This window comes from Gadus morhua, chromosome 3 (genome assembly GCF_902167405.1).
Source record: "Gadus morhua chromosome 3, gadMor3.0, whole genome shotgun sequence".
Taxonomy (NCBI): domain Eukaryota; kingdom Metazoa; phylum Chordata; class Actinopteri; order Gadiformes; family Gadidae; genus Gadus; species Gadus morhua.
The window spans coordinates 17,701,491-17,727,388 of record NC_044050.1 but is presented as its reverse complement, the minus strand read 5'-3'; the positions used below and the strand labels follow the sequence as shown (position 1 = coordinate 17,727,388).

At 43.4% G+C, this 25,898-nt stretch overlaps 2 protein-coding genes across 4 annotated transcripts; both read right to left on the bottom strand.

Moving 5' to 3' along the window:
• Window positions 1-33: 33 nt before the first annotated feature.
• On the bottom strand, window positions 34-5,723 carry tmem184c (transmembrane protein 184C). The gene is made up of 10 exons (XM_030351516.1): window positions 5,094-5,723; window positions 4,802-4,932; window positions 4,681-4,717; window positions 4,125-4,330; window positions 3,267-3,341; window positions 3,037-3,130; window positions 2,812-2,924; window positions 2,487-2,586; window positions 1,873-2,044; window positions 34-1,583 (listed from the first exon to the last, which is right to left on the bottom strand). The coding sequence occupies exons 1-10, from the start codon at window positions 5,208-5,210 to the stop codon at window positions 1,255-1,257; spliced, it is 1,374 nt and encodes a 457-aa protein (XP_030207376.1). The 5' UTR covers window positions 5,211-5,723; the 3' UTR covers window positions 34-1,254.
• A 3,724-nt stretch (window positions 5,724-9,447) lies between these two features.
• Window positions 9,448-21,793, bottom strand: ednraa (endothelin receptor type Aa). Of its 3 annotated transcripts, none has more exons than XM_030351642.1 (8): window positions 21,488-21,793; window positions 19,700-20,247; window positions 18,323-18,450; window positions 14,377-14,575; window positions 12,966-13,118; window positions 12,337-12,470; window positions 12,031-12,139; window positions 9,448-11,154 (listed from the first exon to the last, which is right to left on the bottom strand). In XM_030351642.1, the coding sequence occupies exons 2-8, from the start codon at window positions 20,201-20,203 to the stop codon at window positions 11,026-11,028; spliced, it is 1,356 nt and encodes a 451-aa protein (XP_030207502.1). In that variant the 5' UTR covers window positions 20,204-20,247; window positions 21,488-21,793; the 3' UTR covers window positions 9,448-11,025. The 3 variants fall into 3 exon arrangements, with proteins under 3 accessions (XP_030207502.1, XP_030207503.1, XP_030207504.1); XM_030351643.1 differs by having other exon boundaries at window positions 21,484-21,766; XM_030351644.1 differs by lacking the exon at window positions 21,488-21,793 and adding an exon at window positions 20,424-20,552.
• Between the last annotated feature and the right edge of the window lie 4,105 nt (window positions 21,794-25,898).

The window sequence follows — 25,898 nt, the reverse complement described above, 5'->3', positions numbered from 1 at the left end:
ATGCCACGACAAAACACTACTGGGGAACTTTTAAACAATGTCAGACATTTAATCCAACTTTAAACAAAACAGTTAAAACAATTCAATAGATCAGAGAAAGGCAATGCGACACACCATCAACTTGACTTACAGCTGATAGTGCTGCGTTCCACTTACTTTAAACATTTGATTAAGAAAAATAATGGGAGAACGTGCATTTGCTGATTTTATTGCCCAGCACAAATCAGTTAAACACATGTACCAGAACGTATTAATGCAACTATGAAATAAAATGCAAAGCATTCTTAAGTCCAGCATAGATGGTACCAAGGATGGAATAAGCTACTTGACAATAGTTCCTGTTGTAAGGTGATTATAATACAGTAGTATTTACAATGACATTGTGATCCGAGTAGTTCCATAGCACAGAGATTAGCAGTAAGGCATGAGTGCAGAGTAGTTACATTCTATAGCCGATTAGGAGCTATGCATGTTAAAACGAGTGCATGGAGAGCAAGAGCTCAAAATCGATAGAAAATGTGCTACTGTTTGGGTACAAACCAAAAACAAACTTACACATTTCCTCGATACCCCCTTCCCGCATTAACCAACAGTAACCCTTTTAGCCTCATAAATGCTCATGATGTCGTGTGCTAACGATAGCCCATTCCAAATCAACCATTTATTGGCAGCATATTTTTCACAAGCTTTACACTTTTGGTAATGCCTAAAGCTTGTAAAAATGTGCTTCTAATACATCGTCAAATAAGTTTATATGAGAATGATTCGACCAGGACCTTTTGTGCGGGGGAAACAATGGTGTTTTGTTCCCAAGGAATAATCTGCTGTGTCGACAGACTACGACAGAAAAGATATATTCAGCATGGGTTGTCCATTAAAAAAAAAGCAGAGTTTGGCTAAAAAAGGTCTTTAAACCCCTTGGGTCGAATCTAAAGACTGAATCTACGTATGTAGATCCGTATGCATGTTCATGTACCGAAGTATAATATTTAGGGTGTTTTAATAGAATAACCTGTAGTAATACAGAAAATTCTTATATAGTAATTATAGTTTATTTGAGGGCTCCTGGATAATTCCCGAAGTTGCTGACTGAACTTGTGGGCAAGTAACTGAAAACAGTTGGTACTTTTGATCTGGTCATAGAGGAAATAAGTCAATTAAAAAATAAAACGAAAGGGCTGGGACGCTGTCCAACAACTTTTTAAATCACATCCTTATAAAGGGTTTGAGCGACGCTACAGCCCCGATATTTGGCTACGTGATAACAACCAGATCCGCCACGGTGGGCTCTGCCGAACCCGCGGGAACTTCTTCCCCGACCTCGGCCGGCTGCTCGCTCCGCCGGGCCTCGTCGTGCCCGTCCTCCTCCCACGGGGCCGCGTTGAACCCGGCCGGGGCGGACCGAGAGTGAGGGGTCATGGTGTTGCCCAGGCCCTGGTACCGGCCCTTGGGCGACACCGGATTGGACACAGACTCAAAGTTACCGCCGTCCGGGGAGTCGCCCGAGAGCAGGCCGGAGCGCTCGCCGTCCATCGGCCCCTCGCCAAAGTAGCTCCTCCTGGGACGGCCCATCACGGTTCTCCCTGTGGGTCAGAGGAACCGGATGAGGGAAGAACAGCGGAATACGCCCATGGATTGATCAATGCAAAGCGTATCTTTTGCTGTTTAATCATCAAGCAGACACTTCATATCGACTTAAACAATGAATTAATCAAGGAGGAGTTCAGGGTTGTTCGCCCAACCCGCTCCTTGATTAATTATGCGCTTTGTGAGCGCATCTTGCTCAAGGATGCCTGCGGGTAGTCGGCGGACATTGGGGATCAAACCCAGCCCCTTCAGGCACTGCCCAAGTGCCGCAGTGGAAACACTCACCAACATTGCGGACTTGTTCTGAGATGTCGGCCCGGACGTCGGAGATGTCCCACATGGCCAGGAAGGAGTCGAAGCAGGACCCTTCGTCCCCGTCCAGGATGTAGGGCTTGTACGTGAAGCTGAAATGATGGGCAATGGCTGCTAGGAACATCTCCACGCAGATGATGAAATCCTGACGGGGAAATGGTTAATTTATGGTTGGGCATCTTACACATGCAAATTTAAGTACAGAGTACATCAAAATCAATAAAGTTACGCATGATAATATATCGAATTTGATGCTTTTAATAAGTGATGGGGGGCAGAATAATGAAGTCACTAGGGTTCCAAACCCCCTCACTAGTAGTCCCTAAGGAAGAAGCCTAACCCTTACCTGCTCCTAAATGACATGGAGATAAATTCACGGACCAACAGCCTTTCTCAAGCTTTCCCTCAGCCTCTGGGGCCGATTGAGCTCGCTACATAAATAAGCCGGAATATGTTTATGAAACCATCCTATCCAGTTATACATCAGTGATTGTGGGTGATGACTTGATGATTAGCCTCGGCCCGTTGCCGGTCCTAAACCCATGGTTGGAGAAGAGCTTTTCGATATGATTAAATGTTCATAGTACCTGTAAGCCAGTGGCCACAGCCTCCACGCTTTTCCATTCCCAAGTTTCTGTCTCTGAGATCACACCTACTTTGACTAGGAGAGCAATAAACGCAGCTTGCCTGAAACAAAAAGTTCACAAGGAACCAACAATGAGTAGGTAATCAACTACTCAGACTATCAACTACAGAAACAATCTGACAAACTGCGAAACATAGCTCTCTGACGTACACATACACACACTTATCTAAGAATATGCAGTCATGTGACCACCACGCAAATGGTGATAAGGCACAAAAACACAAACCGTTGAAAAGGTCACATCTTTCGTATATATACACACTTACCAGAAGGAGACAAACACCACCATTTTTACACACAAGAACTTCCCGACTGGTTTGATAGGGCTGAGTTCCTCCCTCAAGGCCTTATAGAACAACACCAGACAGTACATGGCGAACTAGAATTGGGATAGTGAGAGAAATAGTTCGAGGTTGAGGTTCCACTGGTTCCTTAGTTTAGGTCAGGACAATATCAGACTGTCACGTTACAAAGTGTGTCAGCCTTATTACCAGCTGGGACATATTGTTGAAGATGACCAGGTAGGTCCATGCGTTGGTGGAGCTGAAATTGCCTTCGTCATACACTCCACACAGTTCGCAGATCCTTGAAGGTCAGGGAGGAGACACACCACAACAGCAGTTATGGACCTGAGCAGGAGCTGATGCAGTGCCAGTGTAACATTGATTTCACAGAGAGAGGTCCTCAGCTGACTCAAAAGTAAGGAGAATTTGACACTTACAGAGCGATGACTGTTGTGACCGGTCTAACCACGGTGTACTGCAACACCCCCAGCTTGCATCGATGGAGCAACACCCTGCAATGCAAACATTTGTGGATCATGAATAAAGTGCATTTCCTCTCTGATGTGAGAGAACAGTGTTCCTCTTGTGAACTCATCTCATGCTAATCAGCTAAAGACAGTCGTGCCACGCAGCATCTGAAGTTGCCTGACCCAGAGCCATTTCAAAATGGGGAATGCAGCTGATGCTTTCCCTAAACACAGCTGAATAGGAAAGGCAAATATGAATGTGTTATATTTAATAATTCATCACATACATATCAAAGAAATTGGAATATATGTGAACGAAACCTCTGTACTTTGTCTCTTTTCCCTTATCCAAAGTGACTTACAGGAAATCCAGTGACCTGCCATTAAAGCAGCAGGTTATGCCGGGGTTTCCCACAAATCGATTAAACTGTGTGGACATGAGGGTACCACTACCAACCCTTCAAACGTTTCATGTGTAGGGCCATTTCTTCCTAACCTGATGCCCCAGATGGTTTGTCACACAGAACCATCTTAAAAGTTGCTTTTGGAAAATGGCAGGAACTGTCAAATAAAACTTGAGATGATTGGATGAACCATCTGTAACTATCTATCAGGTATAACTCAGAGAACAAGGTTCCTCATAATGGTCCGAACCACTGTGTTTCATCCACAATCGCGGTACATTAAGCCTAGTAAGACGGATTCTCGCTTGAACATGCTCTCTTGAATCCAGCGAGCATGTGGTCGTCCCATCACTGCTATGTACTGGCATCTGATCATTCATTCACCGAAAATAAAAAACGGTAGAACAATAAAAGGCCAACTCACTCTCCCATTGGCCAGGGGGGGCAGCAGCAGAGAGGGGGCAGGTGTCTCTGCTGATCCTGGACCTCCAGCATAAGGGCTAAGTTGGGGTACTGGTTGCCCAGGTAGTTGAGCAGGAAGATCATGAAGTTGTAGATTACAAAAGCCTCGTAGCACTCCCTGCATGTGTCCACGTATATCGCTATACTAGGGTACTTCAAGGCAATCCACTGTGGAATTAAACAAGAGAGAGAATTAAACGACAGTGAGTGAGTGAGTGAGTGAGTGAGTGAGTGAGTGAGTGAGTGAGTGAGTGAGTGAGTGAGTGAGTGAGTGAGTGAGTGAGTGAGTGAGTGAGTGAGTGAGTGAGTGAGTGAGTGAGTGAGTGAGTGAGTGAGTGAGTGAGTGAGTGAGTGAGTGAGTGAGTGAGTGAGTGAGTGAGTGAGTGAGTGAGTGAGTGAGTGAGTGAGTGAGTGAGTGAGAGAGAGAGAGAGAGAGAGAGAGAGAGAGAGAGAGAGAGAGAGAGAGAGAGAGAGAGAGAGAGAGAGAGAGAGAGAGAGAGAGAGAGAAGGTAACTTACACTGTCCAAGCTGTAGATCGGGACCATCCACAGTATTCTACAATAAGCAATTTAAACAAACAATTTTAGAATTGATAACTGATCAAGAGCGGCGCAATGTCTGCCAAGAAGCCACTCTTACCTTATAATGGGTTTCTGCAGTTCCGGCTGAGTATAGTGTACTAAATGCTGCAGGATGCCCCATAAGGATATTGGTATAGTCATGAAGACAAATATTCCGGCAATGAACCATGCTTTGTTATGAATCCCGATCTGGAAGACATTACAAGGCATAAAAAGATAACTTGATATCATAATAGCAAACCCTGGGAGTACAGTAAGACTACATTCTGGTAAGCCCAAGCATGGTTTTAACATGTGAAACGAAATGACCGACATTCTCATTTTGATACTGAACATTAGTGACTACTAACCCCAGACTTCTGTAGTTCCCAGACGCAGAGTGGTAGGACGACTAACAACAACAATATATACAACAACACGACCAAGGGTCGAATCCATCTTCTCCAGTTTCCACAGGAGCAAGGCATCTTTATGAAGAAAGATATCTGCCTTGTAAGGTTAGAAATATTACTTCACCACTTATTGGCCATCATGATTTGTCTTTTGGAACGTGCCTTTTCCAAACATTAAGCTAACAAGACAATATGCTGGCGGTTACTGACTCTCTCTCTCTCTCTCTCTCAACGACGCTCTCAACGGCGCTCTCACTTCACGTTTCGTTTACAGGAATGGCAAACTGCAGGGTTACAGTTAATTGAGTTATGTTTCACATGACTAGAGGTTTGAGGTAGCTAGTTTGCAGGGGTGCGCTCGTCAGCTGATTCATCTTGTAAACAAACCGTGATAACGACCACCTCATAGCAGTTATCAAAACGCTCCACCCTAATTTGAGAAAATTTAGAAGTTATTGTTGTTGAAAATGTATATAAGTGTCCAGATACGTATCGATTTGCTAACTATACATAACAACAGCAGCGAAGATGAAGTTTAAAACCGATTTGCACACTTCCTGTTGACTCCTCCAAGAGTCCCACCTACATCCGTGGTGATAGGTGGATAACAGCCAATCAACGGGTGCCATTCCTTTCCGCCTTGACTGTAGTATCGGCTCTGGATTCGACCATAGACCAAATAGACTGGTCAGAATTCGAGTTGACCATAATTATTCCCATTCACCACGAGATGGCAATGTTAATTAACTTTTAAGGGGCTTCTTACTATGCAGCCATGACTTTATTTTTGCAGGAATGTATTCAAATGTATTGTTGATGTAGATCAAGACTCAAGACAATATCAACTCAACCGCCTTCTTTATTCAGCAACCTCAAATTATTAAAGGTAGGCATAATTTAAAGATATATATATTTTTAAAAGTCAATAACCATCTTGCTTTTTTGGTAGTTTAGTAAGAACAACTTAATCTAACATGGATTTGTTGGACCATTTCTATGATTTGACATTATTAGATAATACAGCATAAATAGGATACTGTGGTTATAAGGTTGACAGCACTTGATAAAAAGCAATTCAAAATCCTCCCAAAACTGAAACGTATATTTTAACTGAAATAGGTTACTTTGAAATTACAACATTACTGGCTTTCACCCTAAATTTTAATTAGCTATGTTTTTGGTTTTGTTTAGATTTGTAACTTCCAAAGTGGTATTCTAAAAACCACAGGTGCAAATTATTCTACACCATTTAATAAACACACTCTATGGATGTAAATTAATTAAAATTAAGAAAGGAATTTTTTATGGTAAAAGATTTAAATAATGCCAAAATCTAAATATCGTAAGAAAACAATTTTATGAATAACAAAGCCTCTTCAGAAGGTGCTAGGAACTTAGGTACCTTGGAAATACCTCACCGCAGAGTTCAGAGTTCTGCCATATAAGGGCATGGAAGCTCACCATATGCTCTGTGTTTCCTGGGATGAACCAGCAATCAACACACACTTTTTGCATAAATATTGTCACTCAACGTCTATCATATCTGAATCGATTATGCATTATTATTGCAGAATTTCTAATGCAATTGTCAAGCAATTTTCCCCTCGCCTAGCAGGTAACGACAAAGACACCCGAGACATTGAGGTGAATTTATTTATTTAAGTAAAGAGCGAGAGAGCATGCTTATGCCAGAGGAGGAGTCGCTGTGTCTGATACCTGACGACTAACAAGAGATACGGTATCAGCTAAAGTGCCCCTCCTTTGTCAGGGGAATACATTAGGCTACTCTGCAATTAATCCCCATTATTATTTATTGGTCTTAATACTTCTAAAGGTGCATGTTTGGGAACTGTTCAAATGCACAAAGGGCATTCAATTCAGTAGATCTGTTCCTGAAGTTGAACACTACAAACAAGTATATATCTGTTTCTTCACAAGGCAATCAATCCCAATCAGACCTATTCCATATGAAAACAACTGAGGTCACCTGAAGGCACATCGATCATGTCATTTGGAATCAACACTGAAACTCATGAGTGACTAAACTAACATTACAAGAACTGTGTGACTAGCTCCCACACTGTATGTGTACTGTGAATGCATGTTTAATCTACTGCTATGTTTATTCGGACACTGGATACAGCTTGCAGGCGATCTCCCGAGACCCACTCTAATATAGATTGGTTATCCCCAAATAACGTGCTAATCCGATTGTCCCAGGCAAGACAGAGCACTATAACCTCAGCTGCAGTGTCTCCGTAGAGTTCCCATTATAGCCCTAGAGCCATATTATAGCAACTGCACTATGTAGTCCTCCAATTGGGCTTTCCCATAGACATGCCATCATTTATCTTTGGGTTTTGTCAGTTGAACTCCAAATCCATTGGAGGTCTGATTTAGTCATTTGCTTGAGACAATAAGACAATAATCCATAATAGTGAACAGTGATGATAATGTTCTAGACAGTAAGTCTACTTAATCAATCTAGCTAATTAGAGGGCAATCTGATCTTTATTGTTTGACATTTTTTACTGGCCACAAAGGCCCGAGTGGGAGTTCATTTTTGATATTCTATAAGTGATCTCCAAATGGAATGCCCATTTCAATTTGACAGACTCAAAAACAACTTTGTTACTACTGTGAATGTGCTACTACGGTCCTTCTAATACTCACTCAGTTCAGTCCATTATCGAACATGAGTGCTGCAAGCCATCCCTGATCCAGTTTGTCCTAATCGACTCTTGCGTAAGGATATTCAAAAGGGCTTAATGGACACAGCTTCACTGTGAACACCGTCTTGAGAATAAGCTGAACGCCTGTTCTGATGTCCTGTCTACACCTGGGGATCTGTTCCTGTGTTTCTTCAAAATTACACATCTTGCCCAAAATGCTCTGCGGTTGATCTACCACAATGGGCTTGTGGTTCCTCTTCAATGTGTTCATTTAGGAAGAGGAGAACTTGGCACGGATAACGAGGCGCTATATTTGCTCAATATGGAGCACTTTTGCGGACATCCTCTGTTGTTTTCCTTAGAGCTATATTTAATTCCTTTCAGGAAGGGAAGAAAATGTTCCCACACAATTCCATTCCATCCACTCTCTCCTTCTTTCCTACTCTTCCCTTCCTCTTCCTCTTGGTTTAATGGATTCATCCAGGCTCACACATCCTACGAGCACCATCACAACCTCCACTACCACCTTCATCACCACCTTCACCACCACCACCACCAACAGCACCATCTCCATCCTCATCACCATCACCATAACCTCCATTATCGCAACCTCAATCACCCGCCTCCCCAACACCACAAACACCTTCACCACCACCATCTCCATCACCCCGACCTCCATAACCAACAGCCCCCCAAACACCATTAGGCTACAACCATCATCACCATAACCAAGACTCCCCTTTCGCATCTTAGCATTTCCTCACCACCACCATCATCACCACCATCAAAAACCCCACCCAACTATTCTTCATGTTATGCCTTTATGTCGTTTTCTTGTGTTTATCACAAATGTTTTTCCTAAAAACTAAACGTTTTAGATTTCTGTGATAGCCGCTCCCCTGACTTTTGGAGCATGTAATGTAAATGTGACTCATTTTAATGGGTGCATATTGTAATGGTTTCATAAAGATTAAGACCCACGACTACGATTACGTCTTATCAGCAAACTGCTGGGTCAAATAGCCAGCTGGCGTCCATTAAAACTCCTAGCTTTCAAATGTTCTTGTTGCTTTTGGTGCACTGAGCGAGATACTGAGCTGTGTAAGAAATGCAAGAGTTATTTTTCTTAACTAAGGCGAAGGAAAATTTGTCAACCAACAAAAATGGGGTTCTTGCCACTGAAAAAGATCTAGAATTGTCGATAAACACCCCTCAAAAAAACCTCCTTCCAAATGTCTCCCTCAAACCAAACTTTTTTTCTCTGAAGCAGTGTATTTAGTATTTGCTAAAGCCTCAGTGCTTTCCCTCTCGTTCTGGTCCGATCACCACTCAAAGCTTCCCCGGTCTGCTGCGCTGGCCACCAGTCACTTACATGGGATTCAAATCCCACTCGTGCTCTTTCTCAAAGGCTCCCATCCTCCTCACTGTGACTCGCAGCAACCCCCGAGGGCTTGCTCACCACGCGGGTCACAGAGCACGTCAAATCACTCCCAGACGGCCCCCGGTTTGAAATATGAACCGGGGGGAGCGGGCGGAAGAGGGAGAGGGGAAGGGGGGGGGGGGGGGTATTTTGCCTCTTCCCACAAAGACCCTGAGAAGTGTCTGTGAATGTCGCAGTCAAATAAAGTTTTGCTCGAAGGTAGACTTCTTTGGTCAGAAATTGATTTAATATGTGAAGTAGCAGCACTATATTTCTTCGACAAGAGAACCAACCACCGTTCAGTTTTTGCATTTTTCCACAGGTTTATATTGACAGTTTAGGCCTAGTGATAACATTGAAACACAGCATGAAATCCCACAGAAAACATGAGTTTGTCTCTAAATAGCACACACACACACACACACACACACACACACACACACACACACACACACACACACACACACACACACACACACACACACACACACACACACACACACGCACACGGTTACATGTACACCAATCTTATGAGGGCAGCATAGGTCATGTCTACTCATATGATTTGAATGAACAAAACAAAATCCCTCAAACACACGTAAATACTGTCATATCAATGCCATTCAATTACAATACAACACTTTATAAAAGTGTACATATGTATAGATACTGAAGAATATACACACAAAGTATATGTCTCTTGTGTCTCAAATGAAAATTCACAGTGCTATATATGTAGGTTTATATCTATTCTAAACCAATAGGCCTTCCTGAATACTATGTTCAATCAATGTTGATCCTTTTTGATATATTGTATAAGAGAGTATGTCAAACAAATTCCAGATGTTGCCGATAAGAGTTTCTCACAATGAGCGAACAGATCTGTGATCGTGTGCTTAGGTACAAAATGCTTTATCTGTATATAAGCACCCTTCTTCAACATCTCATTCCTAAGTCGCCATTTTGAAACCACCTCGAACTAGACCACTCCACCTCCTATCCGCGCAGCCACCGTCGTTAAAAACTGACCCTGATTTGAGCACACACTGGTATGAATGAATAATAAGTCTGTGTGTGTGTGGTGTATGTGTGAGGGTGTGTGTGTGTGAGTGTGTGAGTGCGGCCGCCAGTGTGTTTATGGGAAATGAAGAGCGGGATGATTAACATGCACTGTCCCTGGTCCTTGGGGGCCGCAGAGTGTAGCACACGGAGGCTAGCAGGCACGCAGGTAGGCGGGGGGGACGGGAACTGGTTCTCTTCGGGGAGGCGGATGCACACTCTCACGTCATTCCTTCTGACAATTCTGTCCCCTTGATGAAGGACCCCCGTCCCGGTGGGGCTGCCCCTTTATACGAACATTGCGCCTCACGACGAGCGGGAAATGAGGTTCATTTATTGTGAGCGTTCAGCTGCTTCCTGTGTTATGAGTCTTCCTCTTCCTCTGACCTGCATCAGGAATCCCCCCCCCCCTCCTGCTACAACACAACTTCCTCCCCCTGTCTCCCTCCATCCCTCTCGCTTTCCTCCATGGGTTTGCTAACATGACGGACGACGGGGTAGTAGCGGATGCTGTAGTGGCCGGGAAAAACTGTGCGAAACGGCGAAACGGCTCCACAGGGAGTCCGAGTGTCTCTCCGAGAGTTGTATGAGGTGGGTCAACACAATGAGAGTGTGTGTGCGAGTGTGTGTGTTTTGAAAGCCTCCTTCGGCAGGATGCCGTCGGTTGAAGTTGTCGTTGGTGGACGTGCGTCCCGAAATAAATCCACAGTGCTGTTGATGATGGGGGGAGGGGGGTGGGTTAGTTGCTGTCCTTGCGGTCGGGGGCGAGGTTGTTGGGCTCGGGACTCTTACACTGGATGCTGGTGCCGTTCATGGCTCCCGTGCTGGTCACCTGGCTGTCGGAATAGCACCAGCAGCACAGACATGACTGGAGAGAGAGAGGGACAGAGAGAGGGACAGAGAGAGGGACAGAGAGAGAGAGAGAGAGAGAGAGAGAGAGAGAGAGAGAGAGAGAGAGAGAGAGAGAGAGAGAGAGAGAGAGAGAGAGATAAAGGGAGAGGGATAGAGAACGTAACCAGTGAGAGGATGTTTTAGTCATCAGACGACTAAATCCAAATCAACCAACCAAAGTATATTTTAAATATTGTTTTTAAGATTAGGGAGCAGGTGGTGGTAAGGCATCGTGCTCAGCCTACGGGTTAGGTTGTAGACATTGGGTTTTAAAACCTGAACCTTTCAGGAGAGGGACAAACTACCATATCACTGGAATATCCAGCAGGCCAACATGCGTATACGCACACACAAACGCACACACGCATGCATGCATGCACACACACACGCACACTCACACACAGACACACACACACACACACACACACATATCCATGGTGATAGTTGAGACCATGAGTTGAGAGACATGGCTTATCTCTAGCCTGGGTCTTTTGGCAGACATGTTCAGCCTGTGAGCCTGGTCACCCAAAGGAGCACCTATAAATCAAGGGCCCGTGTATACATGTTCCATGTGGGATGTCATCACCACAGTGGCCCCGGGGCCCGAGAACAGGGGACACAGCCCACTGGTTGTTTATCTGATCAGATTAAAGTGTTCTAGGTGTGCCCTTGTTACTGATTTTATGGTGTTTTGTATGTGAATTAGGAATTACAACAAATATTTAGCTTTAATATATCTCCACTTAATTCTTCATTCGACACAACTCTACACACGCACACACACACACACACACACACCAATACAATCTGGGATGTGGCTGAAGTCTATGGTCTAGAGTGGAATCCACTCTACCTTGAAGCAGTTCTTGAACTTCTTGCTGACGAAGTAGAGGATGATGGGGTTTATGCAGGAGTTGACTGTCGCTAGGTTGAAGCCAAAGTGATCCAGGACCAAGAGGAAACTGCAATCAAAAGAGACATGATGTCATCAGAAACCAGCTCCGACATGTGGTATAACTCCCAGCATCTATCATCCTGAAGGCTAAAAGCTTATAAACTGTTGAGTCAATAGAACCTTTGAGTCACGTGTGTAGTCAAACCTTAACTTCTACTGTCCTACGCTCTGGATAGGGTGGAGCGCTGGGGGTAGGTGACTCACCATAACAGATCACAGCGGCCCTGGTCGCTGGGGTCGTACACCATGTACTTGAGGATCCTACTGAGGTGCAGTGGGAACCAGCACAGGGCGAATATCAGCACCAGACTGAATACCGCCTTGGCCACCTCCCTGCGCTGCGGACAGAGATGACACACACACACACACACCAAACACACACAAACAGAGACATAACCAAACACACACACAAATATATACACACACACACACACACCAAAGACACACACACACACACACACACACACACACACATACAAACACACAAATACAACATTAAAAGGAGATTAGGACATTTGTGCAAGGTAACCAACTAAATCCACTTGATGGATGATTTTCAACAAAGAGCCTAACAACAATAGTGCATACACTCCCCTAGAGAGCTTCAAACCCCTAACCCCCTGGTCGGGCTTAATGCCATGCTTTATCAGTCGGGCTTCACACCATGGGATCAACAAGGATACACTCCCTTATGGATATTTCTCCCCATTATATTTAGACCAACTGAGCACATCAATAGACAGGTCATGAACATGAACAATGAACATATTCAGTTCCAAGACGGTTTCACAGTGTTTTCATTGTGTTGCTCTGTGTTTGAGAAGTGAGCTCACCTGTTTGAGATGCTCGCTCAGGGCGATGCGGAGGCTCCCGTTGCGGTGGTTGAGCATCTCGCACGCCATCAGTGTGTAGAAGATGGCCGTGCACAACAGCGGAACACAGAAGTAGAAGCCAAACAGCCACCAGTCCTTCATGTCTTTGTAGTACTGTGACAAAAGATCACAATATGAACAATTTGTTCCCGCTCACTGTGATAAACGGATGCCAAACGTGGTGAGGAATGGGAGAGAAAAGATCATCACACAAGATCAGAGATCAGCCAATAAGAGGGTTGACCTGCATGTGGACTTAAGGATGACCCCTGACCCATGACCTTAACTAGGCTAGGGTTCAACTGCGCTCATATCGTTACCGGATGGGGTTTGTTTGTAAAGTCAAAGCAAGCAAACATATTCATCTTATAAATGTACCGCCACAGATAATTTCGATCATGAAATATTTTCTTTGAACGCAATCAAACACATTGCTCGGTTGTAACCCGTTAAAGATGAGATGGGTTGGATCTTGAATGAAGTCTTCATTGTGAAACGACGCCATCTGCTCTGCACGTCCCTGAACAGAATGAGAACCCAAGGCTGCATGTGTTCCAACCGGGGCTTGTCAACCCTGAGGTGGGAACTCAAATATTCCCAACATCGCCATGCTTGTGCCTCAATACAATCCTCTCCTCACGGCCTTTCTTTGCATGTGGAGCCGACATGTGGCTAAGCCAGAGGCATTCGTATGGCAACCCCAGGTAATTGCACTGGTGGCCTGCAATCAATTATGCTGCCTGGGAGAGAGAGAGAGAGAGAGAGAGAGAGAGAGAGAGAGAGAGAGAGAGAGAGAGAGAGAGAGAGAGAGAGAGAGGGAGAGAGAGAGAGAGAGAGAGAGAGAGAGAGAGAGAGAGAGAGAGAGAGAGAGAGAGAGAGAGAGAGAGAGAGAGAGGGAGAGAGGGAGAGAGAGAGAGAGGGCGAGAGAGAGAGAGGAAAAGGAACTCTGATCGCTAAATTTCAGTAAACCATTTTTTTTCTCTCCCCCAGATGTAGATGTGGGAGACGTCTGACGCGGTCTCACCACATCCTGAAACAGCCGAGGGGTGCATGGATTGTTTAGTTGCTCATTGTTGACCGTAACAGCAGTACAAAAAAAAAGCTGCCAAATATGACTAATTCTGTTGGGCTGTTTGCGAGATGTAATAACATGCATGTGTGAGTCATACGTGTACTTTCTGTGATCCGATTGCAGAGTATTTCCTCAAGCCTCAAAAGCACCAAGCACCCATTTCGTTTTCAGTACTGTTTGCCACTAGTAGGTTATCTCGGGCATACTGTTTGTTTCTACGACACACCTAGGCCTGAGGTAAAGGGAAACAAATACATGGCATCAGTACAAGAACAACAAAGAAAAAGAATGATCCTGTACCCTCATGAAGTCACTCTGGGGGTTCAGCATGCAGGTGTGGATCGTGTCGTTGCGGTAGTCCAAGGTGACAATGTCAAAGCCCACAGCCTCAGGCACGGCCAGGATCATCGAGAGCACCCATATGGAGATGATCTCTATGGCGGTGAGAAGAGGGACCCCTACACCCTGCACCCTGCTCCAAGAGGCCACCGCTCTGTACCTGGAAGGACAGACGGACGCCACGGAAGACAGGGAATCAACAATGACAATTGGGAGACACACCTTAAGATGAACTGTTTGGTCAGACAGCAAATGATTTAATCCTGAGAGTCTTGAAGGGGATTTTAAGATACATGTCGTTACTAAGCAGGCTAGTCATTTTCTTGCTTAAAGGGTAATTCCAGTGTAAAATGGATTTGGGATATGTTTTGCATGAAAACGAGTTGAAACGTTCATTTTGGAGCACAAAAACTGAATATAGACGCTTTCTTCAGTTGGCTGTTTTTAAGCTGATTCTATCAAAACGCTATAAACCTGGAACGAAGCTGGCAGTGGTTATGGTAAAAACGAAATTGCTATTTTAAACCACTTAAAAGGCTAGAAGTAGCCCGACATTTCTTTGGTAGTATAATAAGGGTCTTAACATAGAAAACAAGGCATTGAGAACTTTGTAAGTGTACAGATTGTTTATTAAAAAGGACATTTTATGCACACAATACCATCAGTAGATCACCCGTCGACACCATTTTGTTTTTAAGACTCGATAAGTAGATTGGCGCACACATAGCTTGCGTGTTGCTGACGGATGCCACAATCGCTGTGTTCGTCAATCTACCTATCGAGTCTTGAAAACAAAATGGCGTTGACGGGTGATCTACTGATGGTATTGTGTATATAAAATGTACTTTTTACAGGCATGCAAACTGGCTCGGGGTGAAAAAGGTGAGAATGATGCGTGAGCTGAGAAAAACACAGACCCACTATAGGGTTCCAGGTTTATACTCCGGGGAGTTTTCTTTTACATTTTTTAATGTATTAGGGTTAGTCACAAGCTAAAAAAATTACAGGACTGTGCACAATTACGAACAAAGCATTAATTTATTATGTGCAAGGGAAGCCCCAATAGGTACATAATTTATTACAAAATTAAGAAAGAATATTGAGAAGAATAAAAAGAGGTGGGAGGACAGGGCAATAGGAGTATGCCATTATTTCTTTTTCTTTGACCAGTGTCTCAAGGGCCCGCTTTCGAGCGACTTCTCTCAGCTATATCGACTAGTATGTATCAACACAACTGGTGACCCGCTGAAAAATTCTCTTTTGGCGCGTTTCAACTGGAGGGTGCGTTCGGTTCGGTTCGGTTCGCAAAGTTGCGGCACGGTTCGCGTTTCCACCGCCAAAAGTGGGCGTGACATGGGGATAAAAACAAACCGCGAGGTATTATTCTGGACAATGGACGTGTCGCGTAAAACGTTAGCTTGGGCGAACAAGGAGGTGGAGCATGGACCTATTAAAGAAGACAATACTTTATTAAAGCATGCAATTATGATGTAGAAAACCAAGGTGCTTGCATGATATTGAAGCCTACAGCGATCGTCACTTAACTTGTGTGGTGGTGCCTTATCATTTGTTTACCCTCGTGTTGCCATGGCAACGCGATTGCACTCTCATTGGCTGAATCGATGAGAACGTTTTAGATAATATAAGGTCGCGGGGAGACGAAGCTATGTTCGTTTGTATGTTTTATTTACGTGACCATTTTTGTTATTTTTGTTTTCGGAATCAGTTCTCGTCGTTCACCTTCGGGATGTTTACGTAGCTGCCGCGGCGATCGACATCCGGCCTACCATGAGGGTACTGTCGGCGGTGGAAACGCTCGGTGGAAACGAGGCATTTAAAGGCTCCGCTGGGCTCACGCTTGGCCGTTTCAGATGGTAGGCGACTTTCCGCTCGCGCTGTCGGATGTCCGCGCGGCTTCGAACGCATGCGAGCGCATGCGTTCGACGAGCACGGAAGCGACAGTTCCACAGGAGTGCGCCCACTTGTCGTGCCGCCTGACAGAATGCTGCGCCTTCTCTCTGTCCGCTCGCCTCTCCATTGAGAATGTATTAGCAAGGACTCCATGGCTGGCCATCAGACCCCCCCCCCCCCCCCCCCCAAAAATATTTTCTCAACGGATCTCCACGAATCACACAAGTGGTCAATTTTGTCTTCAAAACGGCGAATTTCGCCGAAAGGTGACTAGTTTGCATGCCTGTTTTTAATAAACAATCTGTACACTTACAAAGTTCTCAATGCCTCGTTTTATATGTTAAGACCCATATTATACTACCAAAGAAGTGTCAGGCTACTTTTAGCCTTTTAAGTGGTTTAAAATAGCGATTTAGTTTTTACCATAACCACTGCCCCCATTGTTCCAAGTTTATAGCGTTTTGATAGAATCGGCTAAAAACAGCCAACTGAAGAAAGCGTCTATCTGAGGTTTTTGTGCTCCAAAACGAACGTTTTAACTCGTTATCATACAAAACATATCCCAAATCCATTTTACACCGGAAGTACCCTTTAAGGCGTTAGTTCAGGATTTGGGCTTTTTTCCCGCCTTTTGCGATCCTTCACGGCGTGAGAGGGGCAGTGAGACCACCTTTATGTCGGTTCTGTGAGCCCTATGTCAATAGGTACGTACATAACTACGTTATGACCTGAGCTAACCCTTTAAGGAAGCATACACCGGAGATCAAATTCAGAACCTTCCAACTGTGAGTCAAAGACCCTATCCACTCGACATTAGTGGTTAGGGAGATCTATATCTGATGTGCCCCATGATAAAATAACTGACGTGCATAGAAATTGTTTGATTGGCTTAAATGCATTTTGCTTTTACTGTATTGAGTGCTGAGAAGTCAACAAAAGGAGTTTGTATGCATGGCATTTTACCAAAGGCAATAGGCAGCACATGCGGATAACAGAATGGATATTATGATGAGTAAGTTTAAGATTTAATGAATGGAGATGATCAATTGTTTATTTTTAAATATCTATCTTAAATATTTATATTTTGCGATGCCTCCAAAAAATGTCCCATATTGGCAGGGAGTCTAGTCTGTTGGCTCCTTGTTTGCTTGTTTGTTTCATTAATGGATGCCACTTGTCAAAATGTTTTAGTAAAATCCAACATCAACATTTTATGGCGAAAACGATATGTATTTTTCATGACACATTTGAATTCTCTGTCGAACAACGTGATGTCATTTATATTTTACCGGGTAGTAATGTATCCACCTTTTTGTCTTCCCCAAATATTGAAAGATAGCTACAATACACAATAGACCAAAGTACTTTGATAATACAAATGCAGTCATGGTACACATTTCCTGACAACCAATTGAGCATGCTCGTTGTTGAATACCATGTCAGCGGGAACTTGTTAACCTATCATTATTAAAACTGAATCTTAATACAACCTTACCCAACAGTAAAAGGCATTTGGCATGCAAAAATAATGTAGAATGGAATCCTCAAACACCGATTTGTATATGCTTAAATGTAGCTGAGTATATAATCCTAGGGGAACATTCTCTTAGAATCTTGTAACACAAATTATAAATTTTTATGCAATTATTTTCATATCCTTGTTAAATTTGATGCACCTTTGGAAATAGAAATAGAAACTACATAGTACAATAATACAACACTTGCAACACAAGCAAGTTATCCATAGGCCATCAAGTTTCCAAGATCAATATCAATTTCAGCACTGTACTTCGATCATTAAACTTTTCGATCAATGCGTGTGAGTGTGTGTGTGTTTGTGTGTGTGTGTGTGTGTGTGTGTGTGTGTGTGTGTGTGTGTGTGTGTGTGTGTGTGTGTGTGTGTGTGTGTGTGTGTGTGTGTGTGTGTGTGTGTGTGTGTCTCTGATGCTTAAGGCCTTGCAGTGCATGAGGATGTGCAGTGTGTATGGGCACTGACCTGTCCACACTCAGGGCACAGAGGTTGAGCACAGTGATGCCCACCGAGGCCTTCTGCACGAAGGGCACCAGCTTGCACAGACAGAGGCCAAACGCTGTGCTGGCGAACGGCCACTGGGATGTCAGGAGCTGATACAACAAGCAGTCATAACAGGACATTGTCATCATGAACAAGCATCAGCTCACATAACATTATCATTTCATGCAGGCTTATATTGCACAGTTACATTTGGCACTAGCAAGGCAAAGCTTGTCCCATAAAACTTGAGATTGCTTCTTTTTTTTTTACAGACATGAACACATAACAATGGCAATACACACTAAATAAATATGTCACAGGAAATCCTTTTCCAATAATACTATGATTATTAACTCTTTAAGATTGACGTTTGGAAATATGTTATGTTTTCTAGTATGGTTTGCATTCATTTAGCTTGCAATGTGGATACATATACCAGCATTTACCGAGCAAAGCCTAGTTCATAACCTTGATTTTAACTTGTTGCATAACTCAAAAGAGAGTGCTCCACATCCTGTAAGCCGGTCATGGAAACAGCAAGCTACACATTTTTTTCCTGAAACACATATTCCTGCTATCATTTCCCCCCGTTCAAGTACTGTTCTGGGAAAGCCCCCGAAAATGTGGAGAGAATATATGGGAGTTAAAAGAAGCCAGAGGAAGCTTTTCACCCAGGCGCATCCTGGCTTCCTATTGTTTACTTGGGCCGCTGTGTTTAATCATGGAGGAGGAAGAGCAAAGGAGGGTCTCCGCCCGTGTCACTTCTGGTTCTCAGCCTTTGTGTGGAGCGGCTTTAATTTTAGAAGCAACGCCAGGACCCCTTAGGAAGCTAAACCAAAGGTCATTACCCCCTGGCTCAGCCCTCCAGGCTGAGTGCAAAGTGAATACATACTGAGCCAGACCGAACACAAGAACGTATAGCCCCACACTGAAAGCGATACAATGTTTTCTATGTGGTTGGAAAGAGGAAATAAAAATTTGCACAATACCGATCAGTCAAACAGCACACTACAGTTCTTTAATCTGGTCCTGCATGGTGTGTGTGTGTGTGTGTGTGTGTCTGCGTGTGTGTGCGTGCGTGTATGCGTGCGTGTGTGTGTGTGCATGCGTGTGTGTGTGTGTGTGTGTGTGTATGTGTGTGTCGTTGTGTGCATGTGGCTACAGCGTCATCCCCTCCCTTGTGTTTATTTAACTCAGTTTCCCTGGTTCTCACATTAGCCTCCCCTGGAAGCCCCTTAAGGGGGGAGATAAGGGGCTGGGCTTCAACAAGTCCAACCCCCTCTCTGTTGCGCACTGGACACATATGGGCACATATGCTAGCATCGCAACGGGGACCCGGCATGCGACGGCGAGCGCTACCTTGTAGACATTGATGGGCAGGTTGATTGTGATGTGGATGAGGTCCCCCATGGCCAAGCTGGCGATCAGCGCGTTGGGACCGTTCCTCATGCACTTGTTCTGGTAGATGATCCTCAGCAGCGTGATGTTGCCCACCATGCCCACCACAAACACCAGGGCAGAGATCAGCGAGTTGATGTACTTGAAGGACGTGCTGATGGTGGTGCGAGTGAGGCAGGGCGGCGGCCTCTTCCTGAACGTCACGTTCCCGAAGCCGGAGCCGGAGCCGGAGGCCAGGGCCATGGGCTCGTTGGGGCCCGGGTGGAGCCCAGGGCTGGCGGCGCCGTGGAGGTCCGTGTGCTGCGGGATGGAATGCTGCAGGAGGAAGCCAGGGTAGCCAGAGTCGAGGTCGACGTCGTGGGTGTTGTTTATGTTGGAGTGGCACGTTCCCATGGCGACCATACACAGCATCAGGGCCAGCACGTGTACCACAGGGCCGCCCATATTGAAACACCTTCCACTCATTGGATTTCCACTGATTGACGATAAGAAATTGTCCCGAATGATTGCTGGAAAGAGAGAGAGAAAAAGCACAATTAGAGACGTAAACTAGGCAATGTTGCTGTTTTCAAAATTTTCAAAATTGCGTTTGTATTGCTGTCATCAAACATTATATAAAAGTGTTGACAACAAAGTGGTCAACCGAAAAAGAAAGGAAACACAATCCGAGAACCGATCCTCTCACCCACGAGCGGCCGTCAGCAGATAAGTAGTCTGCACCCGAGGAACAACACTTAAGCCTATTTTAACCCTGAGTGGTGTTTGTCAGATTACACTTAACTTCGACAGAAACCGCTGTCATTCTCTCCAACTGATTTAAGGAAGTGAAAAGGACAAGGTCCTCAATAATTCAAAACGGTCGGGAGGGGAAATAAGGAGTGTTTTTTTGTCATGCTGCCAGGACAACCCTTCTGAGATGTTCTTCTCTGCTATTCCTGGAAGGAGAGGCACTGAAGAACTTTGTGTGTATGTGTGCGTGTGGTGCGTGTGTATGCGTGCGTGTATCTGTGACTGGACAGCTTAACGTCTGCTCATCTTGTTTAGACAGAGTACCTTGCATGGTATTCAAGTGTTTCCACTGTCGTGTAGTAGTGCTTTTATTCTTTCTTTCTCTTGTTGCTCATTCTCTCTTCTGTTTCTAATTAGGACAACTCCAACGTGTGGTTAGAAAACAATGGAACCTAAAAGACGGCAGGCTATTCTTTGTGTATTTACAGGAAAGAATACTTTAGTATTGAATTCCTGTAAATATACCTACAATTTTGGTCACATACTTCCAGAAAGAATTCAACCGAGCGGTCAGGAACTAAACATTGACAACATTTATTTGTTTAAATGACAAACACTTCCGACAGAAACTTTTGTAAAATAGTTTAAACTGAATTGAATCATAATAAACCTTTATTAGGCTTACTTCTCTACTTATAATAATATATTTAAAAATGATACACTGGTTAAAGAGCAATTTATCTCTGTAACATGACGAGAAAAAGTTGAACCAGCAGTTACAGCAATAACGGTGCCCGTTTTCATCACATCTCATCATCACCAGCACACGCAACCCTCCAGTAGCCAGGAGTCGTTCCTGCTCCCAGTCCCGGTTGTCACCAAGTACACAAAGAACAATTTAGCAGCCAGCCCTTCAAGTAGCATCACAGTTTAGCATCAGCACCGCACCGTTGGGATACGTGACAGCAGCATGCAAACTGATTCAGCCATAAATAATAAATGCATTTGGTTTTTACCTACCGCTCCTAAAATGTCTGCCTGGCCCCCTTGGAAACCGTCAGGCAAACTTTCGGCTGAAGCCCCCCAGACATCTGTATCACATCACATAAGTCATTAACGCGCTATCAAAGTCGCGCCGTATCCCACTTGGTTTGAGCAACGTGCCCGTCTGCTCTGAGGTGCCTTCGCATTATGGTTCAGGGTTTCCTGTGGAGAGCCGGTGTGTGTGTGCGTGTGTGAGTCAGTGAGCGTGTGAGTCTTTGTGCATCCGCCTTGTGTATATGTACGTGTGTCAGCGAAGCAGCAGCAGAACACTTTGACTGGGTGGGATATTAAATCTCCACCTCCCTTCGGTAACAGACTGGGCCCCCCTTTGGAAACATATCCCCCCCCCCCCCCCCCCCCCCCCCCCCCTTATCTATCTCCCCGCACCGCCCGCTGACAGCCATCTCCAGCGTTGCATAAAATCACAGGGCCGGAGCCAGGGTCCATAGGAGACCCGAGGAGCCCCTACCGGGCCCCTTTCTCCCTCAATTCACTTTTTGCTCTAATCTCAGAAAACTTCTTTGGTAGATCGCCACATTTTTTAATGCTATAATAGAAGATAGGTAGTTAAAAATAGATAGATATAAATATGATAATCATAATGATGATAATGATAATAATAATAATAATAATAATAATAATAATAATAATAATAATAATACTAGTAATAATAATAATACTAGTAATAATAATAACAAATATTTGTATAAAATACAATTAAATCAATTGTAAGACAGTGGAAAAAAATATTATAAATACTTTTAAAATTATATCATGATAGCATTAACTATTTTAATAATTCAACTGCTATCATTAAAGCCCATTAGGAGAGCTACTTGGTTGGAAGGCACTGACCTAGCCAAACCCTAAATGTAGCATGTTTTTTATACCCTATTAGTACATGCAACCGTTTCCTCACACGAAAGCCATGTTAGATTGGATCAAGTAGGGGAGCGCTCTGGGAAGTCTGGCCGAGCGACGTGTTGTTGTGATGTTTTCATGGGAACTCTGGAGGGGTAGACAGAGGAAATGGGAGCTAAACGTCAGGCCGCCATTACTTGTTTACGCTACCCGCCGTGTGGGTGGCCAAGCTGCAACTGCCGCACGTAGAGCCCTTTAATTGTATAGTTATAACAATTATTATTATGACAATAATAATAATAATACAAATTATAATTCTTATGTTAATTATTGTTTTTATTTGTCTTCATATTATTATTATTTATTATTTTCATTTCTATAATTATTATTAGTGTAGTAGTTGTCATAGTATAAATATTATAAAATAATAATAAAACAAAGATAACCGTCATAACTGTAAAAAATAATACAAATAATACAAATAAATACATAACAATAATAATAATGATATTTATTTTTAGTGAGCGAACGGCTTCATACTGTTGTTCTACTTGTAAGTTATTGTTGTCTTCTACGTTCAGCGTGTAGATAGGGAGGACAGGTCAGTATTGATTGAGCTGAGCAGTCCTCTGTCAATGTCCATTATGAATCCCAAATCTATACAGGGGATGGATGTGTTATCATTAGACGTGCTGAGAGCCGGAAGCAAGCAATCTGAATAACTCAGGTTTTCCTCTCCTGTTGTCTGTGAGCCCAGACATCAGTCTGATGGGGAAAAAATAACAATATTAATGAGCTCATGGTTGTGTTTTTATCTATTGTCCAGTCTCACGCAAATCAATCCGAAACAAGGAATTCCTAAAAAGCTGTAAAATTAATTAATATCGTGATTAGATATTAATATTGCGGCTCAACAGTTTTTTCTACTCAGAAAACATAATGGGAATGTGAACAATTAACTCTGTGCCACAAATCATTCCATATAGTTTTTAATGTTACGTCAGGAAATGGACATTTAAATGTACATTCGAGTGAATCCTCAGTATAGTGATACATGGTATTCATTTGTGCACTATTTTGCACATACAAACACATACAAACACAACCCCCCCCCCCTCACACACACACACACACACACACACAAACACACTGACACACACACGTCTCACACACACACACACACACACACACACACACACACACACACACACACACACACACACACACACACACACACACACACACACACACACACACACACACACACACACACACACACGCAAACACACTGACACTTCTCTCTCTTACACACACACACACACACACACATACACACACCCACACACGCACACCCACACACACACACACACACACACACACACACACACACACACACACACACACACACACACACACACACACACACACACGCACACACACATACATACACACAATCATGCAAGCAAAAACAGATCCTACATTAGCTTATTGGAGAGCTCTGAGACCTAAAGAGTTCAGAGGTCAGTCATGAGCTGAATGACTCTCCTATGTTGAATATCACACGAGTTTCCGTCTTCTGTGTTTGCTAACCAGAGATAGTGTTGCCACTAACATTCAGTATGCAAACCCATTACATGATATCTGTTTCCTTTTTTTCTTTTTTCTATTGCAATGTGGTGTGATTACCTTTGAATAAAGCATAGCATTGGATCAATTTCCATGGGGGAAACACAACCCTTTCAATGCTAAAACATCTATGGATCATTGCCCCAAAATGTTCTCCTTAATCAATGCCACTCCCTCTCATCTCTTGAAATGTGTTTTTATGCAAATAATTCTGGTGCTGATTCAACTTAATTTGGTAATGCCAATATTTACTGGCATTTAAATTTAACAGGGTTTTGTTGTCTTTAATTCTGCCAATTAATATATTATAGCCTCTGAATTAGTAATGGTCAATGTTGGCGCATATTTAAATGATTGGAATGTGATTTGCTGAGGAGATCACATTTCTTCCTCCATTTAGTTTTTTTCCCTCTTTAAAAGTCCCTTGATTGTTGGCAGGCTCTACTCCATTTTAACTTTTGAGATGGGGGGGGTTAGTTGAGTCTTTGTTAGTCAATTCATTAATCCATAAATGATGAAACCTTTACCTGTTCCAAGTTGCTTTGACTTTCATGTTGTTGTTGTTGTGTTGAGTTGTTGTTTGGGTCTTAATCAGGTATTAATGCCATTCCGTGTGAACTCAAAGATGGCAGGCTGCCTAGTAATTCATATGCTTGTTCTCTGATGGCATCTGTCGAACTGTGCTCTCTGCATATTGGTACATACCCTGTGGGAAACTCACTCTCAGGCCGAGAGGGAGCGAGCATGAGAGATACTCTTAACTGGGGCACAAAAAAAGAAGAATGAGAAGAGAATACAGAGGAAGGGAAGTAGAGATGGATGGATGAATGGATGGATAGATAGATGGATAGATAGACAGATAAACAGATAGACAGATATAAAGATATAAAGATATATATATATATATATATATATATATATATATATATATATATATATATATATATATATATACACAGACAGACAGACAGACAGACAGACTTCATATTAAGGTAAGTCAATGCAACCTTAACAATTTGTTTTAATCGGAAGGAGGAAGCCTTTGTCGAACCACTCAATATTTCAAAGACAATGATTTATTGATGATTTATTGGCTGGCCAAGAACATTCCTTGATGTTTAATTATACTATACTTGTACCATAAAGTATTTTGTTTTCTTAGAAATGTAATGACCTTTGCATAAGTTTAAAGCCATTATGAAATATATTATACGTATTTTTCTCATTGTAAAGCCAATCTGTGATCGTGTTTCTTTCTGACCAGTATATTCACACCTACACGTTGAGGTACTGTAGAAAATAAATATCAGGTTCTTCCCTGCTGGAGCAGTTAAACATAGTGAGGTCTGTAGGTCCCCAGAGCAGCTGATAGCTGTGTCTCTAGCAAGGAGCTCAAAGCCTGGACACATAATCAGCATAGTCAACATAGTCCGAGCTACCAGATAAGGGCTGGAGCCACAGCGCATCACGCTTTGCACAGCGCAATCAGCAAGCCACTGAAGCCACGTTCAAAATGTCTGCAACTTTTTTGAAATCTTGCATCTGGCAGAGTACAGCTCTAGCATTGCACTTGCTGGACACGCGAGTAGAAGACAGCTATTTTGCGTGCACACACAGTGCGTGTGTGTGTATGTGTGTGTGTGTACATGTGCACGTGTGTGTGTGGGTGTTTGTATACATGAGCAGGAATTGCTTCTTTAAACATTGACCTTCTTCTTCTGTTCCTTCATACACTTTGATTTGTAATCAAACTGGAACAATATTATAATTCTCAAAAAAACATCCCGGAAAGGAGAACTTGATCGATGTCCAGGCCATTCGTTAGCCCAACGTAAACCGCCAAACCATCACTTTACTCAAGTTTGCTTTCCCAAGAAACATCTGGGAGTCATTTTGAGGT